The sequence below is a fragment of the Neofelis nebulosa genome, chromosome 2, assembly GCF_028018385.1.
Source record: "Neofelis nebulosa isolate mNeoNeb1 chromosome 2, mNeoNeb1.pri, whole genome shotgun sequence".
Classification (NCBI taxonomy): Eukaryota; Metazoa; Chordata; class Mammalia; order Carnivora; family Felidae; genus Neofelis; species Neofelis nebulosa.
In genome coordinates, this window is record NC_080783.1 from 208,891,838 (window position 1) to 208,919,790 (window position 27,953).

At 56.4% G+C, this 27,953-nt stretch overlaps 1 protein-coding gene across 3 annotated transcripts in view; it reads right to left on the reverse strand.

The window, feature by feature from the left end:
* Window positions 1–27,953, reverse strand: part of PAX7 (paired box 7) — a 101,308-nt gene that overhangs the window by 35,370 nt on the left and 37,985 nt on the right. For all 3 annotated transcript variants that reach the window (XM_058718897.1, XM_058718896.1, XM_058718898.1), the window contains exons 5-7: window positions 13,824–14,023; window positions 7,036–7,201; window positions 5,459–5,655 (exon numbers count right to left, since the gene is read on the reverse strand). In XM_058718897.1, the coding sequence (XP_058574880.1) occupies window positions 5,459–5,655; window positions 7,036–7,201; window positions 13,824–14,023 (563 nt within the window). The remainder of the gene's footprint in view (window positions 1–5,458; window positions 5,656–7,035; window positions 7,202–13,823; window positions 14,024–27,953) is intronic.

Genomic DNA, 27,953 nt, shown 5'->3' on the forward strand with positions numbered 1-27,953 from the left:
GACCCTGGACAAGTCAGTTTCCTCATCTGTGAAACGAAGGTCACAAGATAATGGCCAGGGTTCGGTGAGTGAAAGCAGCCGAAGCATTTGGCCCCGTCCATGCCGGCCCTCCGGAAGCATCCACCCCACCTTGGCTGTCACAGGTAATTCTTAACGGGCCAAAGAGGGAAAGGAGAAGAGAACATCAAGGAGCCCAAAAGGACAAAAAGGCTTGTTTTACTGTGACTGCGGCCGTGTGATGAACCGCACACTCAGAGAATATTTTTCATTAGTTCAGTTGGGGGAAATCGTAAATATGTAAATCCCTTTTACAGGTTCCTTCCTGTTAAGCTCCAGCGAGGAGCAAAGGACACAATGAATGTGGGACATTATGAAGGAGCAAAATGAGCCACGGTGGCAAAAAAGAAACACCCCCTTCCTGTGAAGCAGTGGCAGGAGCCCTCCGCTGGGGGTCTGGGGCCCTGGGGGCTGGCCCTGCTGCTAAGCTAACTACGGTTTGGGGCAATTTTCTCCCCTGTCTGGGCTTTCCAGAAGTTTCCACTTCCAGCTCTGCTAGAATCTGCACTGAAAAAGTTTGGGGGACAAGGAAGCTCAGGCCCAGGGCGCCCCACCCCCACCCCAGGGACACGCCCACAAGGGCCCTAAAGAAGCTGCCAGCACCAGATGCCCTGCCCGGAGCCTTTGGCCAGACGGGACTGCGTTCCTGATTCTTCGCTCAGGACTTCAGACTGCTCAGTGGCCATGAGTGACTTTCTGAGCCTGTCTCCCCTCACACCGGGAGCCCCCCGGGACAGCGCTGGCTTCTGCCATCACACCAGGGCATCTAAGGACGGGGGTTTTCCTCTTCTGTCTGACTGTGGGCTCCTCAGGATGGGCAAAGTCCTTCCTCGGCCAGACCAGGAGCCTCTCAAGGCAGTGGCTGCATCTCCCCCATCAGACCGGGGAATTCTTAAGGGCAGGCATCCTATAAGGGCAGGCATCCTAAGGGACCTACATATAGGTGTCCCCTTTATCTCCCTGCCCACTACCCCTGCCTCCCAGCGTGCCCTGTGTGCGATTCCTAGCCACGGCGGGCATCAGATTACTCACTGTAATTCATAACCACGAAAGGTTCCTCTTGTCCTAAGCTGTCCTGAGTTGTTTTCTAAGAGCTGTGTCCAAGGACCTCAGCCTGGGCTAAAGGGGCGAGAGCGGGCTGGGCGGGAGGGTCTGCAACAAGTCCCCAACAAGCCATCAGGGACGAGATCGCATGGGCAGTACACTGACCCTTGAAGAGCACAGGTTTGAACGGCGTGGGTCCAGTTATACATGGAGGTTTTCAATAAATACAGCACAGCACTGCAAGTGTATTTTCTCTTCCGTAGGCTTTTCTTCATAACGTTTCCTTTCCTCTAGCTTGCTTTATTGTAAGGACACAGCGTCAAAGAAACAGAACGTATAAAATAAGCAGTTAATGGACTGCGTATGTTCTCAGTAAGGCTTTGGCTGTGAGTAACATTTTAGGGGGAGTCAAAAGTTATATGTGAGTTTTCAATCGTGGGGTGGAGGGGGGGGCTCAGCACCCCTAACCCTCACATGGTCGAAGGGTCAAACTGTATTTGTTTTCCTGGTACCTCTTCACGGGGACCCCGTGCACAAAGCTGGGGGCATCTTACCGAGTGCTGAGCCCCCGATCTTGCAAAGCTGAGCTTTGCACATGGCTGAGGGGCTGGGCTCATTACTGTCTAAACCTCTCAGGAGGCCTCCGCCCGTGTGACTCAACTCTGCCCACTGGCCCCTAACCTGAGGTCCTGGCCTCAGTTTTCTCATCCATGGCATGGGCTGAATGAGCTTTCCCCTCTGCGGAGCTAAAGGGGACAGGATTTTTTTTTTTTACTGCCAGCCAATCTCCAAAAAAAAAAGAAAGAGAGAGAGAGAGAGAGAGAGACAGAGAGAGAGAGTGGGCATCTCTGAGGCAGAGGGCAGTGTTAGTTACGTTCTCAGGCTCTGGAGATGAGGGCTGAAGCCTGGCTTTGCTACCAAGTATTTACCATATAAGAAACTCTCAGGACAGAGTCTGAGTCACAGGGGCTGGCAAGTTAAGCTGCCCTTGTCAACAGCGTATCAGATACACCGCATGGCCTGCCGTTCTATTATGTATTGTCTGTCTGTCCTGTTACACTGTCACCTCCGCACGGTGACATCCTTGACGCTCACTGATTCATCCGCAGTGCCTAGAACGGTGCCTGGCACGTAGTAGGCCCTCTGTAAGTATCTGTTAGCCTGAGAGCCAGGGTTCAGCACAGAGCTGCATAGATGGATTTCCCAGGGGATTTTTCGGCTAGGCAGTCTCTCCGTGGAGTCTCTGAGCCTTGACAAGCCCCCCTTCCCGGGATGGCTCGGAGACAAGGACCCGGCTCAGGCCCCGGGAGGGGGCACTTCTCCAGCCAGCAGCAAACTGACCAGTGCAAGGAGCAGGTGCTCCGCAGAGCCCCAACTTCACCCCCACCCCCACAACACAGTAATTGCCTTGGGCTTTTGTGAGAACAAAGGCCAAGGCTACTGGGGGGGGGGCGTGGTAAGGACCTGCAGTCTCGGGTGAGGGGTGATGTCCCCAGCCCAGACAGACCCCATCCCATCCCTCTCACCCAGGGGAGCTCCGGAGAACCTCCCTGCCGGTGGGGAGGCAGGGCCTGGGAAGCGGGTCTGTCCTGGTGGGGCGTGTACCCCCCCACCCCTCCCAAGACCACGGAGGTGTGTGGTTGGCCTGCCCAGAGGGCGGAGGGAGCGTACGGGGAGTCACAAATACCAGCAGCTTTGGTACAGACCCAGACACCCCCCCTCGCTGTCCCCTTCCGCAGGACGTGTTCAAAGCTTAACCCCGGCAGCTCACACGGACAGAACCGCACCCGGACTGCCCTCCCACCCACCCTGCGCACGGCCCCCTCTCCCCTGCCAGCAGCTGTTCACCTCCTGGTCCCCTCTGCCCCTGTCAGACCCTCCATCTGTCTTCACACCTTTGGTGGGAACCTCTGGGCAAGTCTCCGGAGTCAGCCCAATCCATCACATCCTGACAGCCTCTCCGCCTGAGGAGTGGAGGAAAGCCTCCCGAGGGTCTCTGGGAGGAGAGATGAGCGTCCAGCTCGGGCAGGGAGAAGGGTGGGCTACTGGCTGCTTACAGTAGTGGCTGGGTTTTTTTTTCTCGTCTTCGCTCCCTCCCCGAGGCTGGTCTCTGGGCCCAAACGGTGCATGAAACATCCTTGCTCTGTATGCCTCTCATCGCTGAATCGTGCTCCAGAAGCCAAGCGCCCCCTATTTGCTCGTCTCTCATGTGCCCTGTGACAAAACTGCCACTTTGGGGAGAAACTTCAGCCCCGTGGGCCGCAAGGAGCAGTGGTCAGCCCCGGACTCTGGGCCCTGGCCAGGCCAACGCCTCCCGGGCCCTGTTGAGATGAATCGAGAAGACTGGCCTGCATAATCTCAACATCCCTCTTCAGATTTCCAAGTGAGGCTCCTCCAGACTGTTTCATACCGCGGGGCCAGGCCTGGACCACATCCTCAGACCTCGGGTCTCTGCAGCCACGGCCGCCCAGCCAGCTCTGGGATCCCGTCTGCCTCTTGACTCTGGAAGGTCAGCTCAGCCGCTTCGTCCTCCGCACTAATGGCATGGAAGTCATGGCCTTGAGCGCCCAAGAGGCCCACGAGCTTCCACCGGGAAAGCATTCTGGTCTGCAGGCTGCATCACCCCGGCCCCTAACGTGGGCCCCAAGAGGACCTCGGGCATCACTGTTAGGAGCTCTGGATTCAGCGGCTCGCTCAACTCTGCCCCGGACTGGGGAAGACTTGGTGCGCGTCAGCTCATCCCATCCTCAACAACCCTACCAGACAGAGGCTTAGTACCATCCCCATTTCACGGATGGGGAAAATCGAGGCACAGAGAGGGGAAGGGATCTTACCCATAAGTAAATGAGGAGACTAAAACGCACTTAGGTCTCCACCACACTCACTTAATGGAGGCACACGGCGACGGACCCAAAACCATGCAGAAAATTAAAACCTCGGGAAGGTTTTAGACCAGGGGTTGGCAATTTTTTTTTTTTTCCCCTATAAGGGCCACGTAGCAAATATTTTTCACTTTGTGGGCCACGTGATCTGTTTTGAAACTTCTCAGCTCTGGCGTTACAGCCCCAAAGCAGCCAGAAATCTGTAACGAAGCGGGCGTGGCTATGTTCCAATAAAGCTTTATTGACAACAGCAGGAAGCTAGATGGATGTGGCCTGGGGGCTGTAGTGGACCTTCCCTTTGGCCCCCTTTTTTCTTCAAGTAACAGGGTTCTCATACTGATTGTATCGTCCTGGCAATTGTGGGGGGCGGGGGGTTGACACGAGGACTAATGTTTATTCGGCCCCTATGTTGTGCCAGCCTCTGCGCTAAGGTTTCGGCCAGTTAGCAAGCTGAGCACAAACAACACCCTTCTTAGGAGGTTAGCAACACCCGGTTTAATCACTTTTTAGTTCAACGCGGGCTAAAGCGGGGCTCAGAGATGCTAACTTCCCCGACGCCCTGAGCCGCGGAGCTGGGGTGTAACCCTCTTCCAGCCTTCACCCTTCCTACCGAACCAGAGCCGTTCAGGAAAGCTTGCGTCACACTCAGAAGGTGGGAGGCAGGGCAAAACCAGCCTTGGATTTCCGCCTTTCCTCCGTGGATATTTGAGAACCCGCTGTGGCTACAGAAGGGAACCCATCAGCTCCTCAAAGCCACCAGGACTGCCAGCATCCCCGCGTCCTGCTCCCCAAACCACCAGCCAGCATCATCAGCCTCAGCGATGCCTTGTGCACTGGATCGCAGGGTGGCCCCAACGACTTCCAACAGCCCCGGCAACGAGTGACGCAGCCAGCAACCAATCACACACGAGGGAACGAGCTCCAAGACCCAATGGGAGCAGAGCCCCCAGTCTAGAACCCCAGCCGCGTTTCTCTCTACCAACAGGAGGCGGTCCTGCCTCTCATTCGGTGGTCACGCCTGGGGAAAGGCAAGAGATGGGTGGAGCACAGGATGGAATCCAGGAAGGACTCCTGGTTCGAGAACCAAGCCCCAAAACCACAGTCAGCATCCCACAGGAAACGGTACAAGGCTTCTGCCAACACGCTGCCTGAAAATGCCTGACTTTCGTGAACCGAACAGCCATGAGGTGGGCGGGGGGCCGGACTCACAAGCTCTGGGGGGCCAGGAACAGCTTTTTGTTTCTTGTGGCCAGGAGCAGGGAAACCCATTCTCCGTACCTGCCCGCAGGGTCACCCGGGCCTGCGGCTCGGAGATAAAGCCCAGGCAAAGGATCCCAGGGTCCTGACCAGCAAGGGTGGCGGGGGCGTCCCGGCTTCCCACTTTAACTCTCTCTCTCTCTCTCTCTCTCTCTTTCTCTCTCTCGGTGCCCCGGAGCCCGCGGCTTCCCAGGGACCAGACTGGTGAGGCCACCTACCTGGGGAGACAGGCCGTTGCTGACGGGGTTCATGTGGTTGGAGGACGCCGCCGGGTTCATGAAGCTGTCTGAGTAGCTGGAGAAGCTGTGCCGGGCTCCGTAGGCAGAACCGGTGTCGGCGGCCGCGGCGGCCAGCCCCCCCTGGTGCATGGTGGACGGCGGGAGGGGCTGGGGCCGGTGCACGGTGCTGCCACCGTCTGCGGAGAGACCCAGGAGAGGGCCTGAGCCAGTGGCCCCGGCCCAGATGGCGGGCGTCCCAGGGCAGGGAAAGAACCGTCCGCGTGGAAGGCGAGCCACGAGCCTCTTCCTCCTCGTCGCCATCCAGCGGACGGAGGGGACCTCCCCTCGCTACTCAGGATCGGACCAGCTGGCTTCTGCACAGGACGCCGGGGACTAGCCAAGGCTCGACTGACAGCTAACCGACGTTCCAGACAACCTCCAGGCATCTGCACCGGCCACACTGCACAGCGTTTGGCACACAGTCGGTGCTCAATCAAAGTCTTCTGGACTGAAAGTCAGACCTCACTGGGGACTCTCTTAATGTACCCAGGCCTGTCCCGACAGCATTTTGGGGGCACCGACCACCGGCCAGGTGCTTCTGCAAATACTGTCTAAGGGTGTGAAGCGGGCACAGGATTCCCATTTTACAGATGAGGAAACCGAGGCTCGGAGGGGCCGGGCACTCGTGCAAGGCGAAAAGGCCACTGAGTGATGGGGCCAGGGTCCGAGCTGCCATTTCTCTTCCTGGCTGCTGGGCTGCTGTTCTGCTCTGTCAGGGCCCCTCCACGCAGCCTTCCGGGGGATGAGACCATCATCGTCAATTTCTCATCAAGAATTATAGGGAGGGGAGAAAAAGGATCATAGGGAGGATCCCCTGCCTCTCTCCTCAGTTTCCAGAACTCCAGCCTGCTGGCCCTTTAAGAGGGAGCCCCAGGGGCATCATGAGTCAGATGTCAGGTAGTGGGGCTCCCAATGTGTGCCCCGGGGCGGGGGGGGGGTGCAGAGAGAGACGAGGGGGAGGACAGGATGGAGGGAGGGGTCCAGGGAGGGATAGTAGCCTTGTCTGTCACTTCTGCGTTTTAATAAGACCGCAGCAGATGCACGTGACTTCACAGTTTGAGAAGCTCCGTTCTAAACGTGTGCGGGAAGGCTACCTGTTAACCCTCACCTGGGTGCTCTGTGGCCCGTTGGCAAAACCAAGAAGTTCAAAGGCAGGAACTCACTGTTCCCGTGGTAATCGTCTGTCCACGTGCAAACAGACAAATGGCCATTAAAAAGAAAATGGCCCTTGGGGGCGGCTGGGTGGCTCGGTCGGCTGAGCATCCGACTTCGGCTCAGGTCACGATCTCACGGTCCGTGAGTTCGAGCCCCGCGTCAGGCTCTGTGCTGACAGCTCGGGGAGCCCGCTTCAGATCCTGCGTCCCCCTCCCTCCCTGTCCCTCCCCTGCTTGTGCTTGTTCTCGACGATAGATAAACGTTAGAGAAATAAATAGCCCTTATTGTTCCTTCTAAGTTAAGGAAGGGAGGAATGGGGGGCAGGGCGCGGCTGAGGTGCCAGGACAATCTCGTGCGCTCACCTTGGGAGATGGTGGTGGTGGGGTAGGTGGAGTCCGGCAGCTGGTAGGGGGGCAGCGTGGGCATGCCGGTGGGCGGGAAGCCCCCTGGCAGAAGGTGGTTGAACGCTGCCAGCTGGTTGGCTCCTGCCTGCTTCCGCCAACGGGCGCGGCGATTACTGAACCAGACCTGGGCGGGTGGAGAGCAGAGAGCGGGGATCCCTCAGCCTGGCTCCTGGCGGAGAGCTGAGGCACGGCTACCACTGGTCCCCGAGCCGTCACCCTGTGTCCAGCCCGCGTCCAATCCCCACCTTCCCGCGGCCGGGGACGGAGTGCAGCGCACTTGCGTGGGTGTGAGCCCATCGTGGCCTCACCACCACCACCCGGCGAAGGGATTATTATGGGATTATTATTGTTCTCCCCATTTTACGGATGAGCAAACTGAGGGGCAGAGGTAGTGAGTGACCTGTCCACGTAACGGGGCGGGTCGGAGACACAGCCACGTCTGGGCGACTCCGTGCAACGTTCTCTCCACCGCAGCTGCTCGGGGGGCGACCATCCTTGTCTTAACACACGCTCCCTCCCACCCTCTGCGCCAGGCACCCCCACCCCCCACCCCGTGCCGGTGCCTCACGTCGGCCCAGTAGACCCAGGAGACGTGTACTCCTACTCCCATTTCACAGAAGGGGAAACTGACGCTCACAGAGGTCAAAGAACGTGCCCGAGGCCACACAGCTATAGCTGAAACGAATCTGAGGTTCAAACTTCAATCAGTCTGACTTTCTAGAAGTCACTTGTCTGGATTTTGCAACGAGCTCTGGTCCAGAAAAGGAGGAAAAGGCTCATGGGAAAGCATATGGGCTTTGCAGATGCCGTTCCCTCTAAGCCAGACACTCTTCCCGCAGCCAACTCCTGCATCTACACGGAATACTTGTTGAATGAATGAATGAAGGAATGAACGGGTGAACGAGAGAACAAGGAAATACAGAGCTTGCTCTGGTGTATCTTTGCCAGGGCCGATGCGACAAAGCTCAGATGGGAGCCCCTCCTGGTGGGGTCCCCTCCAACCTTCAGCAGCACAGGATCACTTAAGACCCTCCCCCCACCTGCCCAGCCTCCACTGAGTGGAGGGGTGCTTCTGTGCCCCTGGTGTCTTTTGTCTTCCAGATCCTTCTGGAGGAGAGAAGCCGCGTTTAGCTTTCTGAGCTGGAGGAACAGCGCAGCCGGCTCTGACTCGTTTAGGGTGCACAGAGCAAGGAGACGAGGCAGTCCGGTCAGGAGCGACAACTGACTCTGGAATGAAATTGTGGCCCCCGCTTCTCCCCACGCCCCAGGGCACGGAGGGCTTCCCCAGGGGCGTCCTGACCGAGGGGCTTCTGAACTGGCGCGGAATGGGCAGTGTTTCCTTGCTCCCCGCTTCTGGGAGAGGGTGTGGGGCACATTTTTGTTCCCATTCAACGTTTCCTCCTTCTACAAGGGAGGGACATCCCAGATGGCAGTGACACAGACATTCAGTAACCCTGAGCCCCTCCACTCCTCCTCCGGGCCTTCTGGGCGTGTGGAAGACAAGGTCCGGGCTTGGTGCTAACTTATCCTCGGTGCCTCACTGACACCCATGCTGAGCTTCCTCTTGAACACACAGAAAAGCGCTTCCGCAGCTGATGTTTTCCAGCAAGTCCCCCATCAATGTTGTTTAGTCTTCCCTGATGTGTGTTTCCGGCTGCCTGCTTATGTGACAGCGAGAGACACTTTTATTTTAAAATATATTGATTTGGGGGCGCCGGGGTGGCTCAGTCAGTTAAGCGTCCGACTTCCGCTCAGGTCATGATCTCGCAGTCCGTGAGTTCGAGCCCCGCGTCGGGCTCTGTGCTGATGGCTCAGAGCCTGGAGCCTGCTTTGGATTCTGTGTCTCTCTCTGTCTCTCTTCCACTCACACTGTCTGTCCCTCTTTCTCAAAAATAAATAATCATTTGAAAAAATAACATACATTGATTTTATTTTCAAAGCAAATAGTGGGGTGCCTGGGTGGCTCAGTCAGTTAAGCGTCCGACTTCCGCTCAGGTCATGACCTCGCGGTTTGTGGGTTCGAGTCCCGCGTCAGGCTCTGTGCTGATGGCTCAGAGCCTGGAGCCTGCTTTGGATTCTCTGTCTCTCTCTGTCTCTCTTCCACTCACACTGTCTGTCCCTCTCTCTCAAAAATAAATAATCATTTGAAAAAATAACATACATTGATTTTATTTTAAAAGCACATAGTGGGGCGCCTGGGTGGCTCAGTCAGTTAAGCATCCGACTTCCACTCAGGTCATGATCTCGCGGTTCGTGGGTTCGAGCCCTGCGTCGGGCTCTGTGCTGACAGCTCAGGGCCTGGAGCCTGCTTCTGATTCTGTGTCTCCCTCCCCTCAGCTCCTCCCCTGCTCATATTCTGTCTCTCTCTCAAAAATAAATAAAGATGAGGGGCGCCTGGGTGGCGCAGTCGGTTAGGCGTCCGACTTCAGTCAGGTCACGATCTCGCGGTCCGTGAGTTCGAGCCCCGCGTCAGGCTCTGGGCTGATGGCTCGGAGCCTGGAGCCTGTTTCTGATTCTGTGTCTCCCTCTCTCTCTGCCCCTCCCCCGTTCATGCTCTGTCTCTCTCTGTCCCAAAAATAAATAAAAAATGTTGAAAAAAAAAATTTAAAAAAAAAAAAAAATAAATAAATAAAGATGAAAAAAAATAAAATAAATAAAATAAAAACAAATAGCGATTCGGATGATACATATATGTAGCAAAAACCTTGAAGTCAGAGCCATTCCTGATTGGCACATCACAGCTGCCTGTGGGTCATCCTTCCCTCGGATAAAGAATACCAAAGAGAGTTGGAAAAGTTCTTCCCCTTCCGTCCTTCCCTATCCTTTCCTTCTCTTTCCCTCCTTCCTTACTTCCCTCCTTCTTATCACGAACCTTTACTGGGACTGTGCTCTATGCCAAGCGAGATGTGAAGGATAGAGAGATGGACGGGACTGTCCTAGCCCTCAAGCTGCCCTGTGCCCCGGGCACACAACAGACAAGGCAGAGAACCACTGCCTCCCGGGACCTCAAGTGACTTAACACAGGCCAAGCGCTTAGAACAACATCTACAACCATCATTCTGGTGGGGACTCTCTGATGGCCGAGCTCTTAGCTGGCATCCAGTGTAAGCTGCCCATTCACAGGGGGGAGCCTGGAGGCTCCAGGAGGGACAGGGGTAAGCCCCATCACCCCCTCCGCCCTCCCCCCCGCCACACACACAGACACACCCCTGCACCAGAACCCCTGATCAGGGCTGAGTTCTTTGAAAGCAGATGCTGAGTTTTATTATCCACTTTTGATCCTTCCCACAACACCCAGCACTGGGAACACGATGCCATAGGAAGCAGCTGTTTACGGGGCTGAACATTCCATCTGGTCCTTCTCTCCACGGAGCACAGAAGAAAAGAACATGACAGGCAGACTTGGGTTCAAGTCCTCGCACTGCTGATTAACTGTCTTTAGGAAATTTCTTCCCTCAGGTTTTCTCAGCTGGAAATGGAGAGACTGATCATACCTGCCTCCTAAGGTCATGGGGAGGATGACAGTGACCATGTATGTGGAACACTGAGCATCGTGCCCCGCAAATGAGAAGTGTCCCATAAGCATTATCTACTGTTAGGGAAAGGTCCAGTCCAAGTTGTTAATTAGTGATGAGTCCCTCCACTGCTTCTCAAATGGGATTCCTCTCAGGGAGGCTTCTGCTTCTGGGGGAAACACACAGGCTCAGAGATCTCGGTACTTGGGACACAGCGGATCTGTCCACCTCCGAGGAAGACGGATACAAGGTCGGGCTTGGCCCCTCGCTATTCAGGAGTGAAGGCTCCTCCAGAGAAAGGTTACTGGTCCCCAGGCACGCGTCCTCCTGCCTGATGCCCCCTTTCCCACCCTTCCTGGTGGCTTTCCGCCAGCTGAGACACGGTGTCTCCCCTGGACACTAGGGATGCCAACTATCACCCTGCAGGCTTCAAAAGCAGGGCTGGAGCAGAGCCAGAGGGAGGCAACGCATTTGAGTTACTGGAACCCCGCCTGACACGTTTACCTGTGTCCTTGTTCATGCACGTGTCAGCTCCGTGACAGCGGTTTCTGTCTGCTGACTCCCCGGGGCCCGCAACAGCGTCGGCACACAGTAGGTGCTCAATAAATGAGTGCCAGCTGAACGAACTGGGGGTTTCCAGGGTGGCCAGGATTGGAAAAAGCAGGTGGAGTTTTACTAAGAATGTACCCTACTTATGGAGCTCCTGTGTGCCAGGCACCTCCTAATGCGGAGCGTGTGGTTAAAAAACCACAGGTAAGCATTTGTCCTTAGAACAGGGTAGACTCTTCCTGTCCCCTCCACTTTGCAGATAAGGAAACTGAGGCTGCAGGTGTAAGTGCTGGGGCTGGGATTCACACCTCAGCATCTGGCTCTGAGCCCACTCGGGACCCCTTCACCATCTCCCCGGGCCACTGACACGAGACGTCTCAGGACTGCGGAATCCCAGAATCACAGACTTTTAGAATCCGACACCCGAGACCTCAGATCCATTGCTCGGGAGGCTTGGAGGTCTCTGCCCTACCGTCCACGGCAGGAACCCTAGCAGAAGAAACTAGGGTTTCTGGTTGATGGCACACTGTATTTTGCCTTACACACTTCCAGGAATGGGGATCTCATCACCTCACAAGGCAGCTCTGATTGTCAATAAACAAAATTCCTAGGGGCGCCTGGGTGGCTCAGTCGGTCAAGGGTCCGACTTCGGCTCAAGTCACGACCTCACGGTTCGTGAGTTCAAGCCCCGTGTGCTGACAGCTCGGAGCCTGGAGCCTGCTTCGGAATCTGTGTCTCCCTCTGTCTCTGCTCCTCCCGCTTGCACCCTGTCTCTCTCTCTCTCTCTCAAAAATTAACAAAACATCAAAAGAAAATGAAAAAAAAAAATAAGTGCGATCCTAGAACTTTAAGGAGCCGCAGTGACCATTTAGTTCCATTCCTTTACTTATAGATGAGAAACTAAGTCTCAAGAAAGGAAACAGATCTATTGAAGGTGATACAGAGACCAAGGGAAACCTAGGCCTGCGGTTCCCAGTCCCTGCAGACCTTTATGTAGGCCTGGGGACGTTCCCTGACTGGCCCTGGTCCCACCCTCCGGGACCTCTTAGAGCAGCCCCGTCCTCCAAATCGCTTCTCCGGGCCAAATGTTCTATCATCCTGGTCTTGATGTCTTTGGTCAGCTTTGGTCATTTGTTAAAAACCCAACGTATAATCGATCCCTCCTCTGCTGGGATCACGCTACGTTCTCAGGCCAAGGTTGGGCACCCTCACCGCCCTGGAGGAGCCCACAGGATGTTACGGGAGTCAGCATGTGCAGGAGGCTGCCTGGGCCCCCACACTGTGGGTCTGCCCGGCCTCTGGCTGCTCCCCCTGTTCCCAGCCCCCCTCCCTCCTTGGACCTTGAGTGACACCTGTTTCTGGGTCCCCTGGGCCAATAAAAGCACTGCCCTGACAGCCAGGAAATTTTACAAGGAGCGGTCAGGCTTCAAGGTGATGGGAAGCAGCCGCGGCCGCCAGACGTGGGAATGAGAAAGCACCCAGGAATGTGCCCAGGAGAACAGCTGCAGGACGATCAGAGCGGCGGGGAGGGAGGCCCGGAGCCCAGGCCAGGCTCAGATATCACCCTGGAGAGGAGGGGAGAGAATGAGACAAGCTGGCTGCTGCCGCCTGCCCCCTTCCCCTCGGGGTCTCCCTCAAAGGCAGCCAAGGACCCCCCGCTCCAGCAGTGGGGGTGGGGAGGGCGGAGGGAGGTACACCGGTTCCTGGAGCGTTTAAGTGCCAGTTGCCACGGCTTTCAGGTCCCCGGCTCTGAGGCAGCTTCTTCCTTCCGCATGGAAAGACCTTGGCTTTGGTACCTGCCAGGCCCGAGTTCCGGCCCAGCTCAGCCCCAGCCGAGCTCTGCCGCTTCTCTAGGCCTGTTGCTTCTGCACCTGCGGCCTGCCTGGAGGTGACCTGCCTGACAAGGTGGCCTGACGTTCCGCCGGGCCACGCGTGAGGAGGGCTGGGGCAAGGTGGGCGCCTAGCAAAGCCGGGTTCCCCGCTGGAAGTGCCCAGTGAGCAGTCTGGGGTGGCCCCTCCCGCACACCCGCCTCCCCCGTTTATGAGGAAGACAGGCCGGGAACGCATTCATTCCGCCAGGAGCTAGCCATCATGACCCTCTCTCACTTCCTCCCCGACCTGGGGAGAGGAGGCCGTTCCCTCCCCCGCTGGGGCCAGGTGGCAGGTGAGGGCCTGCGAGCCCAGGCAGGTCCTGCTTTCGCCGCCCTCCCTTCCCCCAGCCCCACCGATGAGGACCCACACTCCCTTGAGGGTGTGGATGGGGGCATCCGAGGTCTGCCCATCCCTCCTCTGATGCTTCCAACCCATCAGGAACAAGCCTGCCCAGTGTGCTCACATGCTTCCTGTGATGGGAAACTCATGACCCGTCCTGAGAAGCCGGGCCCTTCAGAAAATTTCCTCCTAATCACTTCCTCCCCTCATCGGAGATTTGGAGACTTTTGTGCTTCCTGAGCCCTGTCCTCTGGCTCATCTCGGAAGGGATGACTGCTCTCCAGCAGGACCTCACCGCGGTCAACCGACGCTTGCGGCCTGCTTAGTCTGCATCAAGCGCCGGGGGCATTCCTCGTCTACGAGGTCCCCGGACCACCTGCTGCAGAACCCCCTGGGGGCCCCCTAAACCCTGGGACCCTCTCCGTTCCCGCCTCTTCGATATGCCCGCCAACACCCGAGGCGCCGCCTCACCTGGACACGCGCCTCCGTCAGCTTGGTCCTCTGTGCCAGCTCCTCGCGGGTGTAGATGTCCGGGTAGTGAGTCCTCTCGAAGGCCTTCTCCAGCTCTTCCAGCTGCTCGGCCGTGAATGTGGTCCGACTCCGACGCTGCTTGCGCTTCAGAGGGAGGTCGGGCTCCGACTCCACGTCCGAGCCCTCGTCCGGCCGGTTCCCTGCAGGCAGGCGACAGGGAGGGAGAGGGACGGAGTAGCGCCACGTGCCCGCCTTCCGAGACCCCTCCTGAGTACGAGGGCAAGTATGTTCCCCGCAGCTCTGCTCATCACGGTGAAGGGGGGGAAGCAACCTCCGTGCCCAACCCGAGGGGATTGGTTAAACACTTCCTGGCACAACTGAATGTTTTTTTTTTTTTTTTTTAATCCCCCACCGTTGGGTATTTAGGTTAGTTCCACTGACAGAGAAGGATGTCTATGACCACAGACTCGGGGTAGTTTCGTGACGAAATACCCTTGCTGAAATTCCTAGAACGATATTCTCCAAAATCGGACAGGTTGGCTGCGCGTTAGCGATACCTCCATACACCTGACTCTAAGAAAAAGGCGAGGCACGAAGCGGCGCGCAAAGACGGATCCCCGCTTTCGGAAAAAGCACGCATGACACATTCCGGAACGCCGTGCTCAAAAGGTTAACAAATGTTAACCTTCAGGGTGACAGAGCTTTTGTTTGTTTGTTTGTTTTCTTTACACTTGTTTATAGTTAGTATTTTTAAATTTTTTTTTTTCAACGTTTTTTATTTATTTTTGGGACAGAGAGAGACAGAGCATGAACGGGGGAGGGGCAGAGAGAGGGAGACACAGAATCGGAAACAGGCTCCGGGCTCCGAGCCGTCAGCCCAGAGCCCGACGCGGGGCTCGAACTCACGGACCGCGAGATCGTGACCTGGCTGAAGTCGGACGCTCAACCGACTGCGCCACCCAGGCGCCCCTATAGTTAGTATTTTTAAAATGATGACCATGTAGGGGCGCCCGAGTGGCTCCATCGGTGGAGCGTCCGACTTCGGCTCAGGTCACTATCTCACAGCTCGTGAGTTCGAGCCCCTCGTCGGGCTCTGGGCTGACGGCTGGGAGCCTGGAGCCTGCTTCGGATTCTGTGGCTCCCTCTCTCTGCCCCTAACCCATTCGCATTCTGTCTCTGTCTCTCTCAAAAATAAATAAAATATAAATAAATAAATAAATAAATAAATAAACAAACAAACAAAATAAAATAAAATAAAATAAAATAATGACCATTTAAGCAGCAATGCTATTGTTTTCAAGGAAAATACAGCAAAAATGAAAGGAGGAGGGCCAGGAGAAAGGGGGGGAGGGAGACAGAGCAAATGCACGTGCTTAGGGCTGGCAGTCAGGAAGCTTAGATTCCATACCTGGTTCTGCCCCTAAACGCCCAGAACCGTGACCCTAAGAAGGCTACCTTCCCTCCTTGGGCTTCAGTTTCCCCCATTTATAACGTGAAGCGTTTGGACTATGTGACTTGTGTACACAGGCCCTTCCTGGGTTGCTTCAGGACCTCTGAGTAACCCTTCAGGCTGGAAGAGACCTTACCTGATGACCTTGGTTGTGACCATGGCCCCTACCTGAGAGTCCCCACTGATTTCCACCCAGGAGCCTGGGGATGGAGAAAAGCCTTTGCTTCCTGTGCAGAGAGAGCCCAGGAGTCTGCGGCCAGCTTACTTCTCATCCCTGGACGGGGCTATCAGGCCAGCAATCTGCCTACCCCAGGTCCAGGCTAGAGAGGTTGCAGGAAGGGCTTGGTCAAGCTCCTTGGCCTCAGAGCTGAAGACACCCTGGCGGCTGAATTGGCTTCCCGAGTCCATCAGGCCTGTGCCTCTTACCCATCTTGGTCCAGCAGAGGGAATGCCAGCAAGGAGTGGCCTGGCCGGGGCTCTGGAGCTGCACCCTCCGTGGACCCTGGGGGACTATGGGGAGCACAGAGGAGGGCCAGGAGAAGGGGAGACCAAGGAAGGGAGAGGGAAAGAGGAAGCAGGCGGTCAGTGGTGACCTTCCTCCCACTCCTGCTTTCTCTCTCTTTCCTCTTTTGCCTTCAGTTCTCCCTCCCCCTCGCCTAGCATCCCATTTTGGGAATTTCTGGAAGCACTTCATGTTTCGTCGTCCACGCGGTCACCGGAGCGACAGTGCTGAGCCCGGGCTGGGGACACTGTGCTCACGGCATTCAGCCGCAGTCAGGCAGGAAGAGCCTCAGAGATCATGTGAGCCCACTGCAGATGGGGGAAACTGAGTCACCGAGAAGCAGCGTGACCTGCCCAGAGTCTCTCAGGAAAGGGGCACACCGGCCTCCTGCTCTCCTGTTGCCTGCCCCCACGCCGTCCTTGCTCAACTGCTTTAAATGTCTGTTATCCGAATAGGGGTAGGCCTCGCCCACAAGGGACACCCCTCCTTCTTCCCCCAAACACCGCATACGGCCTCTTAGATGTTAGGTGAGGGGACAGGCATCCCAGGCCGCGGGAAGAGCGTACAAAAGCCTGGCACGGCAAAATGCACGATGGGCAACGTTGTCATGGGGCTCCATCCACAGCTGGGACGTCATCCGGTCTTGAGCAACGCTCCTCTGCCCCAGGTCCCCTCCCCTCCATCCTGCTCTCTTGGCCATTGGGCAGTCGTCTGTGCTTTTGATTGGTCACTACCAGGTTGCCTTTGATCGTGATGCCACAGGACAAGGGAACCAGTGGCAGGGAAGCCCTCCCTTCATTACTCATCCCTAAAGGCAGAGACCTGGGGTCAGATCTAACCCCTTCCTCTCTCCTTTCCCGGCTGCCCAGCTTCCCGTCACTGAGAGGAGGCTGTGGGGGCACAGTAGGCATCCTGGGGCACCTTCCCCAGCACAGCTGGGGCTCAGAGCCAAATACACCCAGTCCCAGGGATTCAATCCCGAAATGCACTGCATAACCCAGAGGGGCACGGGGAAGGGGGCCACGTGGGCAGAGTGGACGTGAAGCACGTTCATTAGACACAGGCTCGATTTGGGGCAGGGGTGGGGGGGCAGCCTCTGGCCAGCAGCAGCTCCTGCCCTCCCCCCACACAGCTGTGAGATGGAAAGGTCCCGAAGGGGGTGGGACAGAGCCCGTACAGGTGTGGGGATAGCCCCAAGACAGAGGGATATGGCAACGGGCCTCCTCTCTGGGTTCCTGGTTTCTGCTCAGGGACGTGGGGAGTCCAATCCTGAGCAGGGAAGAAACAGCCCCACCTCCCAATCTTCTGGGGGAAAAACAGCCTCTGTCTTAGGAAGCTCCCAATCTGATGGAGGAGGTACCATCCCTATTCTGGGAATTTCCCAGTCTACTGAAGGAAACCCTGCTTCCGTAGGAACTGGGGCCAGGACAGGCACAGAACACAAGACAGCGACAGGACTTGAAAGAGCCTCAGAGCCCCCTGAGAACAGAATGAATGAGGGACAGGAAGGGTGACAGGAGCCATCTGGTTTGTCAAAGCTTAAGGGTGGGCAGGACTGAGGTCTGCTCACGACAGAGGCCAGCCTAGGTGCGGTGGATGGACGTGGGTAGAGAGTCACCGGGGAGCATCTTCCACGGCTTCTCCTTCAGCCTCTGCCTCTCCTTCCAAGCTTGCCATCTCCCACAGCGGATGACTCCGGAAGCCTCAGCAAGGCCAGTGAGGCGCCCCCCCCCCAATCCCCCCACTGTCAGCCCTGCCCACGTGCTCAGGCCCACCCTGTCACTCCACGAGGTTCCCTGGCCAGCTCTTGGCACCCTTAAATGGCCAAGCCGGGGCTGTCTCAGACCTCCATGCCTTTGACTTTGACCGTGAGCTTCCTCTACCTGGAACACCACACCCCCTTCCACTGGGCTCGCTCCTGCTTACCCAGCACAATGCAATTCATGTCCAGGCCGGTCTGCACGCCCACTCTCGGGCTCTCAAAGCTCATCGGGGGACACCCAACCTGCCTGTCTATGGGTCTCTCGGTCCGACTGGACTGGGAGATCCCTGCACGGAGCAGAGCCTACGCCTGGGACACAGCAGGTGCTCAATAAGGGCGTCTTAGACGAACAGGGCCTGGCAGTACAATTACAAAGTTCCTTTGGCCCCCGACACACGGCAGCGGTCACCACCCTACGCGTGTGTGCCACACCCTACGGTCTCCAAGCTCTGTCACTGTCCCCACTCCAGACTCTCCCAATAACCGTGGAGGGCCCAGCAGGCAGTATCAGCCCCATTTTCAGATGGTCAGCGGAGCCCAGGGGCAGGGAGGCTGCGAAGAAAACCCAGGACTCGGGACTCACAGCCTAGCGAGAGCCAGCTTTGCAACAGAGAACTCCCAGGCGATGGAGAATTCCATTTCTGGGCGCGAAAGCCAATGCGGCTTGCTCTCTGCCCTCACCCCCAAACATTCCCTGCTGTCCCTTCTGCCAGAGGAAAAGACGGGAAATGAGATGGTCACAACTGCTACACCTACCGACTTTCTCAGGAGGCAGGAGGGGAGCTGACCGTCTGCAGGTCCCTGTCATCTAGATTCGAGGAAGCCAGCAGTGGCCTTGAGGTCGGGGGTCCTTCTCTCAGCTCCCCCCGACCCCCTCCCCCGACCCAGAGACGCCCTCCCACCCCTGCTCCTTCGCCCCCCCTCCCCCCCCCCCCCCCGCTGCCTCCAAACTCAGCCTTTATTACAGTTTTAACATAGGCCCGGCTCGAGCTGCGGCAGAGAAACGAATTACATAATAGTTGATATGCGTTTTAATCAAGTAATTCGGGCAGAGCCGAGAGCTGGCGAGTGTGGGCCCGGCGTCCCTGAATACCAAACAGGCCTGGGCGCAGGTCTCGGAAAATGGAAAAGTCATTTACAGCTCAGCTGGGGGCCCGGCGAGCCAGGGCCATGGTGGGAGCCCTCCCGGCCCCTCCGCAGAACCGCTCAGCTGTAACCGGCGTGCCGTGCGGTGCGTGAGGCTGGGAACGTCTGCGGAAGCCTGGCCGCACACAAGGGCCGGGCAACCCGGCTGGGCCGAGGGGCAGGGCTCGCTCGGACCCCGCGTGAAAGCTCCCCGGAAGTGAGCCCCTCCTGTCCACCACGAGTGCCCCAACTTGTCTTAGGTGCCCATCCAGCACTGCCACCCAGGTGTCCGGATCGAAGGCCTGGCCCTCTTCCTCCACACCCTCTTCCTCTGTCGGCAACGCCTCCCATGCAACCAGCCCAGCACCAGGGCCAGGGCCATCAGAATCCCTGTTGACTCCGAACCCACCCTGCCCTGCCCCTGTATGCCCTCTTCCTCATTCCCTGGACTCCAGCAACCATCTCCTGCTCCAGCAACCACAGGCCTTTGCATAGGCTGTGCCCTCTGCTTGCAGCACCCTCCCCATGCCCCCCCCTGCAGTGAGCAGGTGACCAGGCCAATGTAGAGCGGGCTATTTAAGAGCACAGGCTCCTGGTGCAGTTTGCCCGGATTCTGTGGATTCCGCACATGTAAAATACGGATGATGTTAGGGACGCCCTCCCCCCTTCCTTGCTTTGTATTTTTCCACCACACCTATCACAATTAGATAGGCTAACTCTTCTATTTTATGGCCCTCCCCGCATTGTCCCGGCCGTAATTAGAGCTCCACGAGGCTGGGTGGCTTCATCTTTTTTGTTCAGTGATAAATACCCAGTGCTTGGCACAAAGTGGCCACCCAAATATCTGTTGCATGAACGAACGAACGGGTAAATATATGAGCATACGAAGGCACAAGAAACCGTGTCAGGGACAGCAGCGCTCAGCCAATGCTAGCTTTCACTGCTCCTCGGCCTTTCTGATCAGCTTGGAAAGCCTTCCGAGCTTGCTCTCCGCCATCTGGCTGTGACACAGCCATCTCTGTGCGCTCATTGCTGGGGCTCAGCAAAACCGTCCACGCTTCAGTCCTGCTTTCTGGGAGGCCCCCTCGGGGGGGGGGGGCTGGGAGGCACTGGAGAGGTGGGGGGGTTTCCGTCTGACTCCACGTCCTACTCACCAACGAGTCAACGGGCCCAACTTCACTCTCCCAACTCTCACTGTATTAGTGAGAGTTTAGGTTCACCACCTAAACCTGACAAAACGTTTCTTTCTCCAGGAGCGTCCCTATCCGACCCCATCAGGCTGCTTTTTTTTTTTTTTAACTTGAAACTGCAGGTATATAATTTGCATTACAAAATGTGGGGCCCCTGTGGGGTGTTCTCTGATCACCGCTTCTCTGCTAACGGCCTGGTACTGTTCTCAGGCACTAGAGGGCACTCTTTATACATCCCTGCTAAGAAGGGGCCTATCAAGGAAAAAGGAAATAGTAACTGTTTGAAACGGTACTGTGTAGTTAAACTGCCAGAATTCAGAGCCACATTTTCTCATGATGCAACCACAACTCTTTCTGCATGGAACCGTGAACCAAGCACAAGTCAAATGTGAGAGAGAAGGGAGGGTTTCTGGAGGGCTGCAACTATCTGGGTGCAGAGAATTCAAAACTAAGGTGTCCCTGTTAAGGCAGGAGGTTGAAACTAACGACGTCACAAGGGTCCTTCCAACTCGGTCTCTTTAACCTGTTGGCGTCATATGAAGCAAATGGGGAGTTCTGGAAGGGGACAGCAGCTGTGGAGTAGGGGAGGGGAGAAGGCAGGACATTTTAAGACACTTAGGAGGGGGGCGCCTGGGTGGCTCAGTCGGTTAAGCGGCCGACTTCGGCTCAGGTCATGATCTCGCGGTCCGTGAGTTCGAGCCCCGTGTCGGGCTCTGTGCTGACAGCTCAGAGCCTGGAGCCTGTTTCAGATTCTGTGTCTCCCTCTCTCTGACCCTCCCCTGTTCATGCTCTGCCTCTCCCTGTCTCAAAAGCAAATAAAGCATCAAAAAAAAAAAATTTAAAAAAAAAAAAAAAGACACTTAGGAGGGTCTCAGCTCACCATCCCCTTTAACTCTCTTCCTGGGATTTGAAGACAATCTTGAAAATAATCACAGTTTTCCTGTATCTCTTTGCTGGGCTATTTCTGTCGTTTACTCACCAGCCTCCTGTAAGGCCAGGAAAAGCAATGCTTGGTGCTGAGCAGAGAACAGAGCTCACTAGGTCGGAACCTTAAAGGAAGCCTAACAACTGGGTCCCATCTTTTTTTTTTTTTTTAATGTTTATTCATTTTTGAGAGAGAGAGAGACACAGAGAGAGAGCATGAGTGGGAGAGGGATAGAGAGAGGGAGACACAGAATCCAAAGCAGGCTCCAGGCTCCGAGCTGCTAGCACAGAGCCCGACGAGGGGCTCGAACTCACAAACCGAGAGATCATGACCTGGGCCAAAGTCGGACGCTCAACCGACTGAGCCACCCAGGTGCCCCAACTGGGTTCCATCCTACAGAGTGTGGCCAGGCAGCCACGGGCAAACACTGGCGGGCAGCCGGGACAGAAGCTGGGAGGTCGGATGGGCCTGAGCTTGCGTTTGGGATCTGCCTCCAACAAGCTACAGGTGCTGGGCGCGTTGCTGAACATCGGAGCCTCACTTTCCTCATTGCTAAAATGCGACAGTGGTGGGATGCAAGGGCACCCGTCTGAGCAGCTGTACCTCCAGGCCCGGTCTCTCCTCTCATTCGGAGAGCCTGGCCCGGGGGCGGGGGGTGGGGTGGGGGTGGACCTGGCCCTCCAGACTCACGCCTTGACCTGCTGTGTGACCCTGAGCATGTCACGTGTCCCCTTGGAATCTCCATCTCCCCGTCCAGCCCCGGGAATAAGAACTCCGTGCGCCTCTGCTCCTCAGGGTGCTGGTGCGGCTGCCCGCGTGGGAACCTCAAAACATACCACACGGTGCCTTTGTCCCAATGATCAACTGAGGAAGGCCACACCCCCTCCTCTGGGCCAGTTTCCTCATCTGTAAAGCGAGGAAAGTAGGAACAGAGGCGTCGGGTGTGAAGGTTACATGACTTGCCCCAAGACAAGGGTTTAAAACGGTGCCAGGTATACAGTAAGCGCTCAACGTACGCGAGCTGTTATTGTCGTTATCGCGGCTGTCACCACGGGTGTCTGCAAACGACGAGAACTTCATCTACCTCCGTACCCTCCAGAGGCAAGCACGTTTGCGTGGCACGAAACACAAAGGCAAGGAAGGAATGCGTGTATGAACCAACGACTGCGTGAACGGCGGTCCCTCCCTTGTTCCCTTCCTTGTTCTCCTATGGCGAGCGCTCCGCACAAACCCCAGCACGCCCACAGACCGCCCGCACCCTCTTTCCCCAGGGGAGGCCGTCCCAGATGCCGGTGGTGCCCGCAGAGGAGAGGGGTGCAGCGGGCTCGGATACAAGGGCTGGCAGGCACGAAGGGCCAGCGAAGGAGACAGGCCCTCAGGAAGCTGGGCCCGGGGAGGCTCGAGGGCTCAAGGTCAGCGAAGAGGAAACAGCAGCTGGGGCCGCGGCGAGGAAAAGGCAGGCAGGCCACCCGTCGGCGCCCCACAAAGCCGCTGTGAAAGGGCCATATGCCTGAGAAGTCAAGCCTGCCCCACCAGCCTTCTCTCCCCGCCACCCCCTCACCCCTCCTCACTGCTGGAACTCTGGGAGGCACAGAGGGGTTGCAGACAGTTGCAAAGTCATCAAAGGAGGCAGAGATGGTAAATGGCTCAGGACCCCCGGCCCCTGCCCCCCTTCATCCATCGAACCACCCCCCGTCCGCCTCCAGATTCAGCCGTGAGGAAGGGCTTCAACCTGGGGCTCGCTGGACCCTAAGACGGGGCTCTGTGGTCACACAAAGTCTCCTGCCACAGGACTGGGGACGAAGGAGGCAAGAGAATTAACCTACACATGGCTGATGTGTTTCGGGCACACTATGTGCCTTTAGCGCCTCGAATCACAGGGTAAGGGCTGTTATCAGCCCCGTTTTATAGGCGAGGAAAATGAGGCTCAAACAGGGTAGACCAGCCCATGGCACAGCGACAATGAAACCCAGGCAGCTGGCCCCGGAGGCCCATCGGAGCCTGGCATCCGAGGTCCTTGCCCTGACCTGGGCACGCCTTGCCCTGTGGGCTCCTTCCAGACCTTCGTACCTCGCTGCCGCCCGGGATGATGCTCTAAACCACTTCCTAGTCCCCCCATCCTGCAAAGCCGCACCCGAAGTCCCCCTAGACCACGAAGCTCTCCGTGACCGCTACACCCAGTCGGCTCTCCCTGAATGCCCGTGCTATCTGCTGCCCACGCCACCCTCCCGGCACCTGGCATTGACTCCTGCCAGAGACCAACCATTAACTTGTAATGCACATGTTCTGTTTACCAAATACACCATATCAAAGGGCTTGTAAGAGGGTTATCTGAACTTCTTGAGTGTGACAGCTGGGCCTCCCCCCATCAAACTGGGGACACCCTCAGAGAGACTGTGCCTTCGTTAGGAGTATCTTGAGGGTAGGAACTCTGTTTCTCTGTTATAACTGGGTGTTACCCTACCCTGTGGTTCCTATCATTCTAGAATGTTCTTTTGTTTTGAGTGTATTTATCTATTTTGAGAGGGGGGAGGGGCAGGGAGACAGAGGGAGACAGAGGGAGACAGAGAATCCCAAGCTGATAGCAGCCCCTGACGTGGGGCTCAATCCCACGAACCCGTGAGACCATGACCTGAGCTGAAATCAAGAGTCGGATGCTTAACCGACTGAGCCACCCAGGTGCCCCATCATTCTAGAGTGTTCTTTTTTAATTTTCTAGAATGTTCTTAATGACAGTCTTTGGTAGGAACTGCAGCCAAGAAACCATGCGCCTTGTCATCCCAGGCACAATCGGAAGCTGTGATTCAAGCTTCCCCAGAGTCACAGATTCTCTCTCAGGACCCTGTGCTGAGTCATTTCTATCCACCCAACTCCCGACTCTTCCCACCTCCACCTTTCTTTAAATAGGCCTCCCAGAAAATTCTATAAAACCCAATGTTCTGTTGCACGTCAAGAAGCACAGAGGAGCGTGGGCCCAACAGGTATTTATCAGTCCCCTCCTGGGCGCCCCACAGACCCACACTGATAAAAACGACAGCAGTGAATGTCACCACAACGGAAACCAGCAGACATGTCGGAACCCTGCTTTTAGAGAGAGAACCACTCTCTTAAAGGTGGGCAGTGGCGTGGGCTGAGCCTAGAACACAAATATGAAGGAAGAACGGGGTCACTGGAAATGCAAGCCAGGACTGCGGGGTCACTGGGGCGAGTCACCCTAAGGGAGGCCAGCCTCGCTCTTTAAAAAGGAAAAGCTTCACCTGGGAGGCTCCCCTAATAGAACAGACTTCCCCTCTGTGGCCCAACAGGAAAGCCATCAGCCTGAGTTACTTCTCCACCAGAAATGCCAGGTTCGGATGCAAAATGTTCACGCAGAAGTGCCCTCCACCCCGGCCACAGGCACCCAGTGCCCCGGCCAGATGAGGCAACGATCACCTGGCCCAGAGACGGCTCCCCAGGGAGGCCATGGGCTGGCTGGAGAGACTGGGGGCTCTGGATTGCAGCCCTGAAGTTTGTTCCTGGCTTTGCCTTCAACTTCCTGTGTGGCCTCTGGCAAGTCTAAACCCCTCTCTGAGCACCATTTGCCCTATCCCTAAGAACCAGAGGTCCTCCTGGATCTTTAAGAACAGCCTTGAGAAGGGGACGTGGGGTCTATCTGATTTATTCACCACTTTCTACTCCCAGAGCTTAATACAGTTGCTGGTGCACAGTAGGGCTTTCAGTAAATGCCTGTCGCTGGATAAAGAAGGATCAGTCGATGGCGGTAGGGGCGAGGTCCAGAGGGACTGGGATTCTAAGTTGGGGGTGCAGTGTGGGGTACAGGACACCCTGAGATCCTCTGATTCTTGTGGGGGCAGGGAAGGACAGATTTCATGACCCTTATATTCTGTTTCTCAGTAGTCCTCAGGCCCTTCTTCTTCTCTTAGGGGAAGGGGTTAGGGAAGGTTTATCCCTCCCCTCCCCTCCCCTCCCCAGGCCAGTCCTGGGCCCCTTGTGTCTCAGGCTGGGCTGGCCGCTGGGCAGCCAGAGGCCTTTCATGGCCATTCTCGCATTCTCGGCTGCCCCTCCCCACCCTCTCTCCCCAGCAACCCCACCCTGTCATGCTCCCATCAATCTGCGGCAGCCCGGCCTCTCCAGCTGGCCTGGCTGGGCTGTTCCCAGGCGGAGCAGGTCCACAGTGGAAGGTGGTGGAAAAATGTGGACAAATTTCTGATTTGCAACACTCTGGGAAAGAGTTTATTGCCATTGTTTGAGGACGAATGTATAAATAAAGCAAGGCGAAGATTGCAGGGGGACGCTGATGAAAGGCAGAAAACGAGAAATTTTATGGCCATAAGGAGCGTACTCTAATGGTGATTTTTGAGGCACTGGACCATGGTAGTTACTTAGCCAAATGATCGCTGTGAGGCTGGGCAAGGCGGCTTATTTCTTAATTACTGTTACGTATTATGTCAGGCAGGTACCCCAACCCTGGAAAACTTGGTCTCGGAGCGGACACCAGCTCAGAGTCAGGTCCCAGTGCTGGACTCATGGCAGGCTGATGGGAGGCACCCACCGAGAGCAGGGGGCCCCCTGGGCCTGCTGCCCTCTCTCCCTGCCCAGGTTCCCGCCTCCAGATGTTAATCGGTCCACTTCAACCTAGGTGTTGGGCACGTGCAGGTCGCGGCTGATAATGGCACAGAGTCTGGCTTCCAAAGATAGTTGCAAAAAGCAGCCAGGGGCTCATCTGGGACTCTTCGCTGTGAGTCTCTGCGCAAGATAACTCGGGACGGGACAGAAGGTGGAAGGAGACGGGCCGGGTGGTCAGAAGGGGGCCGGTGTGGGGAGGAGGGCGGCTGTGACACGTGCCCTCTGTTTCTTCACCTGTAAACAAAGGGGCGGAACCAAATCACCCCCTTTTGGGTCGTGATGCCAAGATGCTGTGATTCCCTTGATCTCAGAGTTGCTGAGGCTGAATTTTCAAAGGCGACCAGCACCTGCCCCACGGAATGTTTTTCTCTTACTGGTTCACCCCTGTCGAGTAACGCACACAAGGATCAAGGGGGTTACGGTTTACCGAGGGGGTCCTGTGTGCCAGGAGCTCAGCGTGCATTACGTCCTCTCATGGAATCCTCTCGGCCATCTCAGGGGCCAGCGCTCCTGGGCGAACGCTTCCGGAAGGGGTGGAGACTTTCTCAGATGCGAAGTGGTAAAGCCTCCTTTCGACCCAGATGGGTGCCCAGAGTCACCAAATACATTTTCAAGGAAATCAAGCCGCCTCCCTAGCATCTTCTAAACCAACCATTCCCAAGCTCGGGGCATCAGGACCCCCTGGAGGGCTCGTTGGAACCCAGACTCTGCTGGGCCCTCGGTGGGAGTTTCTGATTCAGGAGATGAAGCCGGAAGATAGATTTCTACCGACTTTTTCCGTGGCGCTGATGCTGCTGGTGGGGGCCATGCTCTGAGAAGCACTGTTCTCCAGAAATTCAGAGAAAAATAGCAAACAAACCCAAACCATGCTGCTCTGGGCAAAGGGAGAACCATGCGACTTCTTACCTATCTATTATCGGAATGGAAATGGAGGCACCGAAACAGCCTGCCTCTCTCCCGGCCCCCGAAGCCCGCCTGTTCTTCACGCATGGCATTGGTGGGGAGGAGACACTCGGCCCAAGGTGAGCCCAGCCCAGGGGGCACACTTGGCAGGTGGACTTTCTTCTCTGTGGTCCCTGCTTCTGTCACCTGGCGTCTGGGTTATCAGATTCTTGACAGGCCACAGCCCGGGGTGCCTGAAGCCCTAACCAGGGCCGAGCCTGTCCCAGCCCACCTCAGCCTCCAGATGCACCTGTTTCCACCCCTTCTCTCCGCCCTGGTTCCATACTTAGGTCCTCTTTTCCCTTCCCCCACCGCGTCTACCAATCAGATTCCGTCACTTGTATTAACAAGGGGAAAGAGTTGTCACAGCATCAGGGGACCGAGCTTTACAAGGCTCACCTCAGGGACTACACCTGACCCCTGCTTCCTCTGTGACCCACCTTCCAGCCTTCTAGTTTGAACGGTTGGCCGGAAGGATGATGCTTTTTCTCTTTTAATCTGTTTTGTTCATTGCTTTATTCCCAGCACCCAGGAGAGGGCCTGGCCCACGGAGAGGGCTCAACACACGTTTGTCGAACGGATGAACGAATGAGTGAGAGGGGGAATGAATGCATGGCCTCCTCCTATATGCCCAGATCCATGCAATAACTTGCAATGTTCCCACAGACGCCTGTGACACTTTGCTTTTCAAGCTAACGTGATTACCGGTGAGTATGTTAGGGTCACCCTGCACAACCGTCTCATTAGAGATGTATTTATGCAACATCAGCCACCTGGCCCCACGCTGAGAGCCCCAGCTAGCCAGCTGAACCGTTCCAAGAGGTCTGGGGGATTGACGCTCTGTAAACCAACACACGGGTACCCCTCTGGATCCCCCCCCACCCCGGTCTACATCCAGATGTTTGGTCCACTCAGAGGTGGCCCAGATGCAAATGTGGCACCTTAACGAAGGCTGCAAAACAGCCCCCACTGCCGTGGGAATGATCCCCCAGCCACTCTGGACTGCAAGCATCTCGCTGCAGAGTCAGACAGCTCTGGAAGCAGGTGAGCCAGTTTTTAGAGGAGTTAAAATCCAATTTGATCCCGCTGCTTACGCCTTTTCTAGCTTGATGTGTTTTTGATAAAAAAAAAAATTTTTTTTCTTTTGATCAATAAAAATAAAATCTGTTACTCGCACCCTGGGGCAATTATCGCCTCGGGCCCCGTTTGCTGAATCTTGATAGAATAAATGATGTTATTTTTTTTCCAAAATGGGGCCGGCCATAGGTTAGTTACGTTAACCTGCAACGATCTGGTTAATCTGCAAACGATCTGGTTCTCAGCGGGGGCAAGAGGGGTGAGGGATGGGGCTCCCCGGTTCTGAAGAATGAGAGGTCCACCCCACAGGGCTAAAACAGGGATAAAGGGCGTCCATGATGCTCTCACCCGGTGCCAGGTACTGTGCTTGGCACACATAAGTGGCATCACCCCACAACACTCAGCCCCGGGCACTGATTATCAGAGCAGTTCCACGGCGAAGCCTCAGAGAAGGGCAATGACTCACCCAAGGCCACACGGCTGTATGCGGCCACGTCAGGACTGGAATTCAGGTCCATCAGGAGGCTGAGG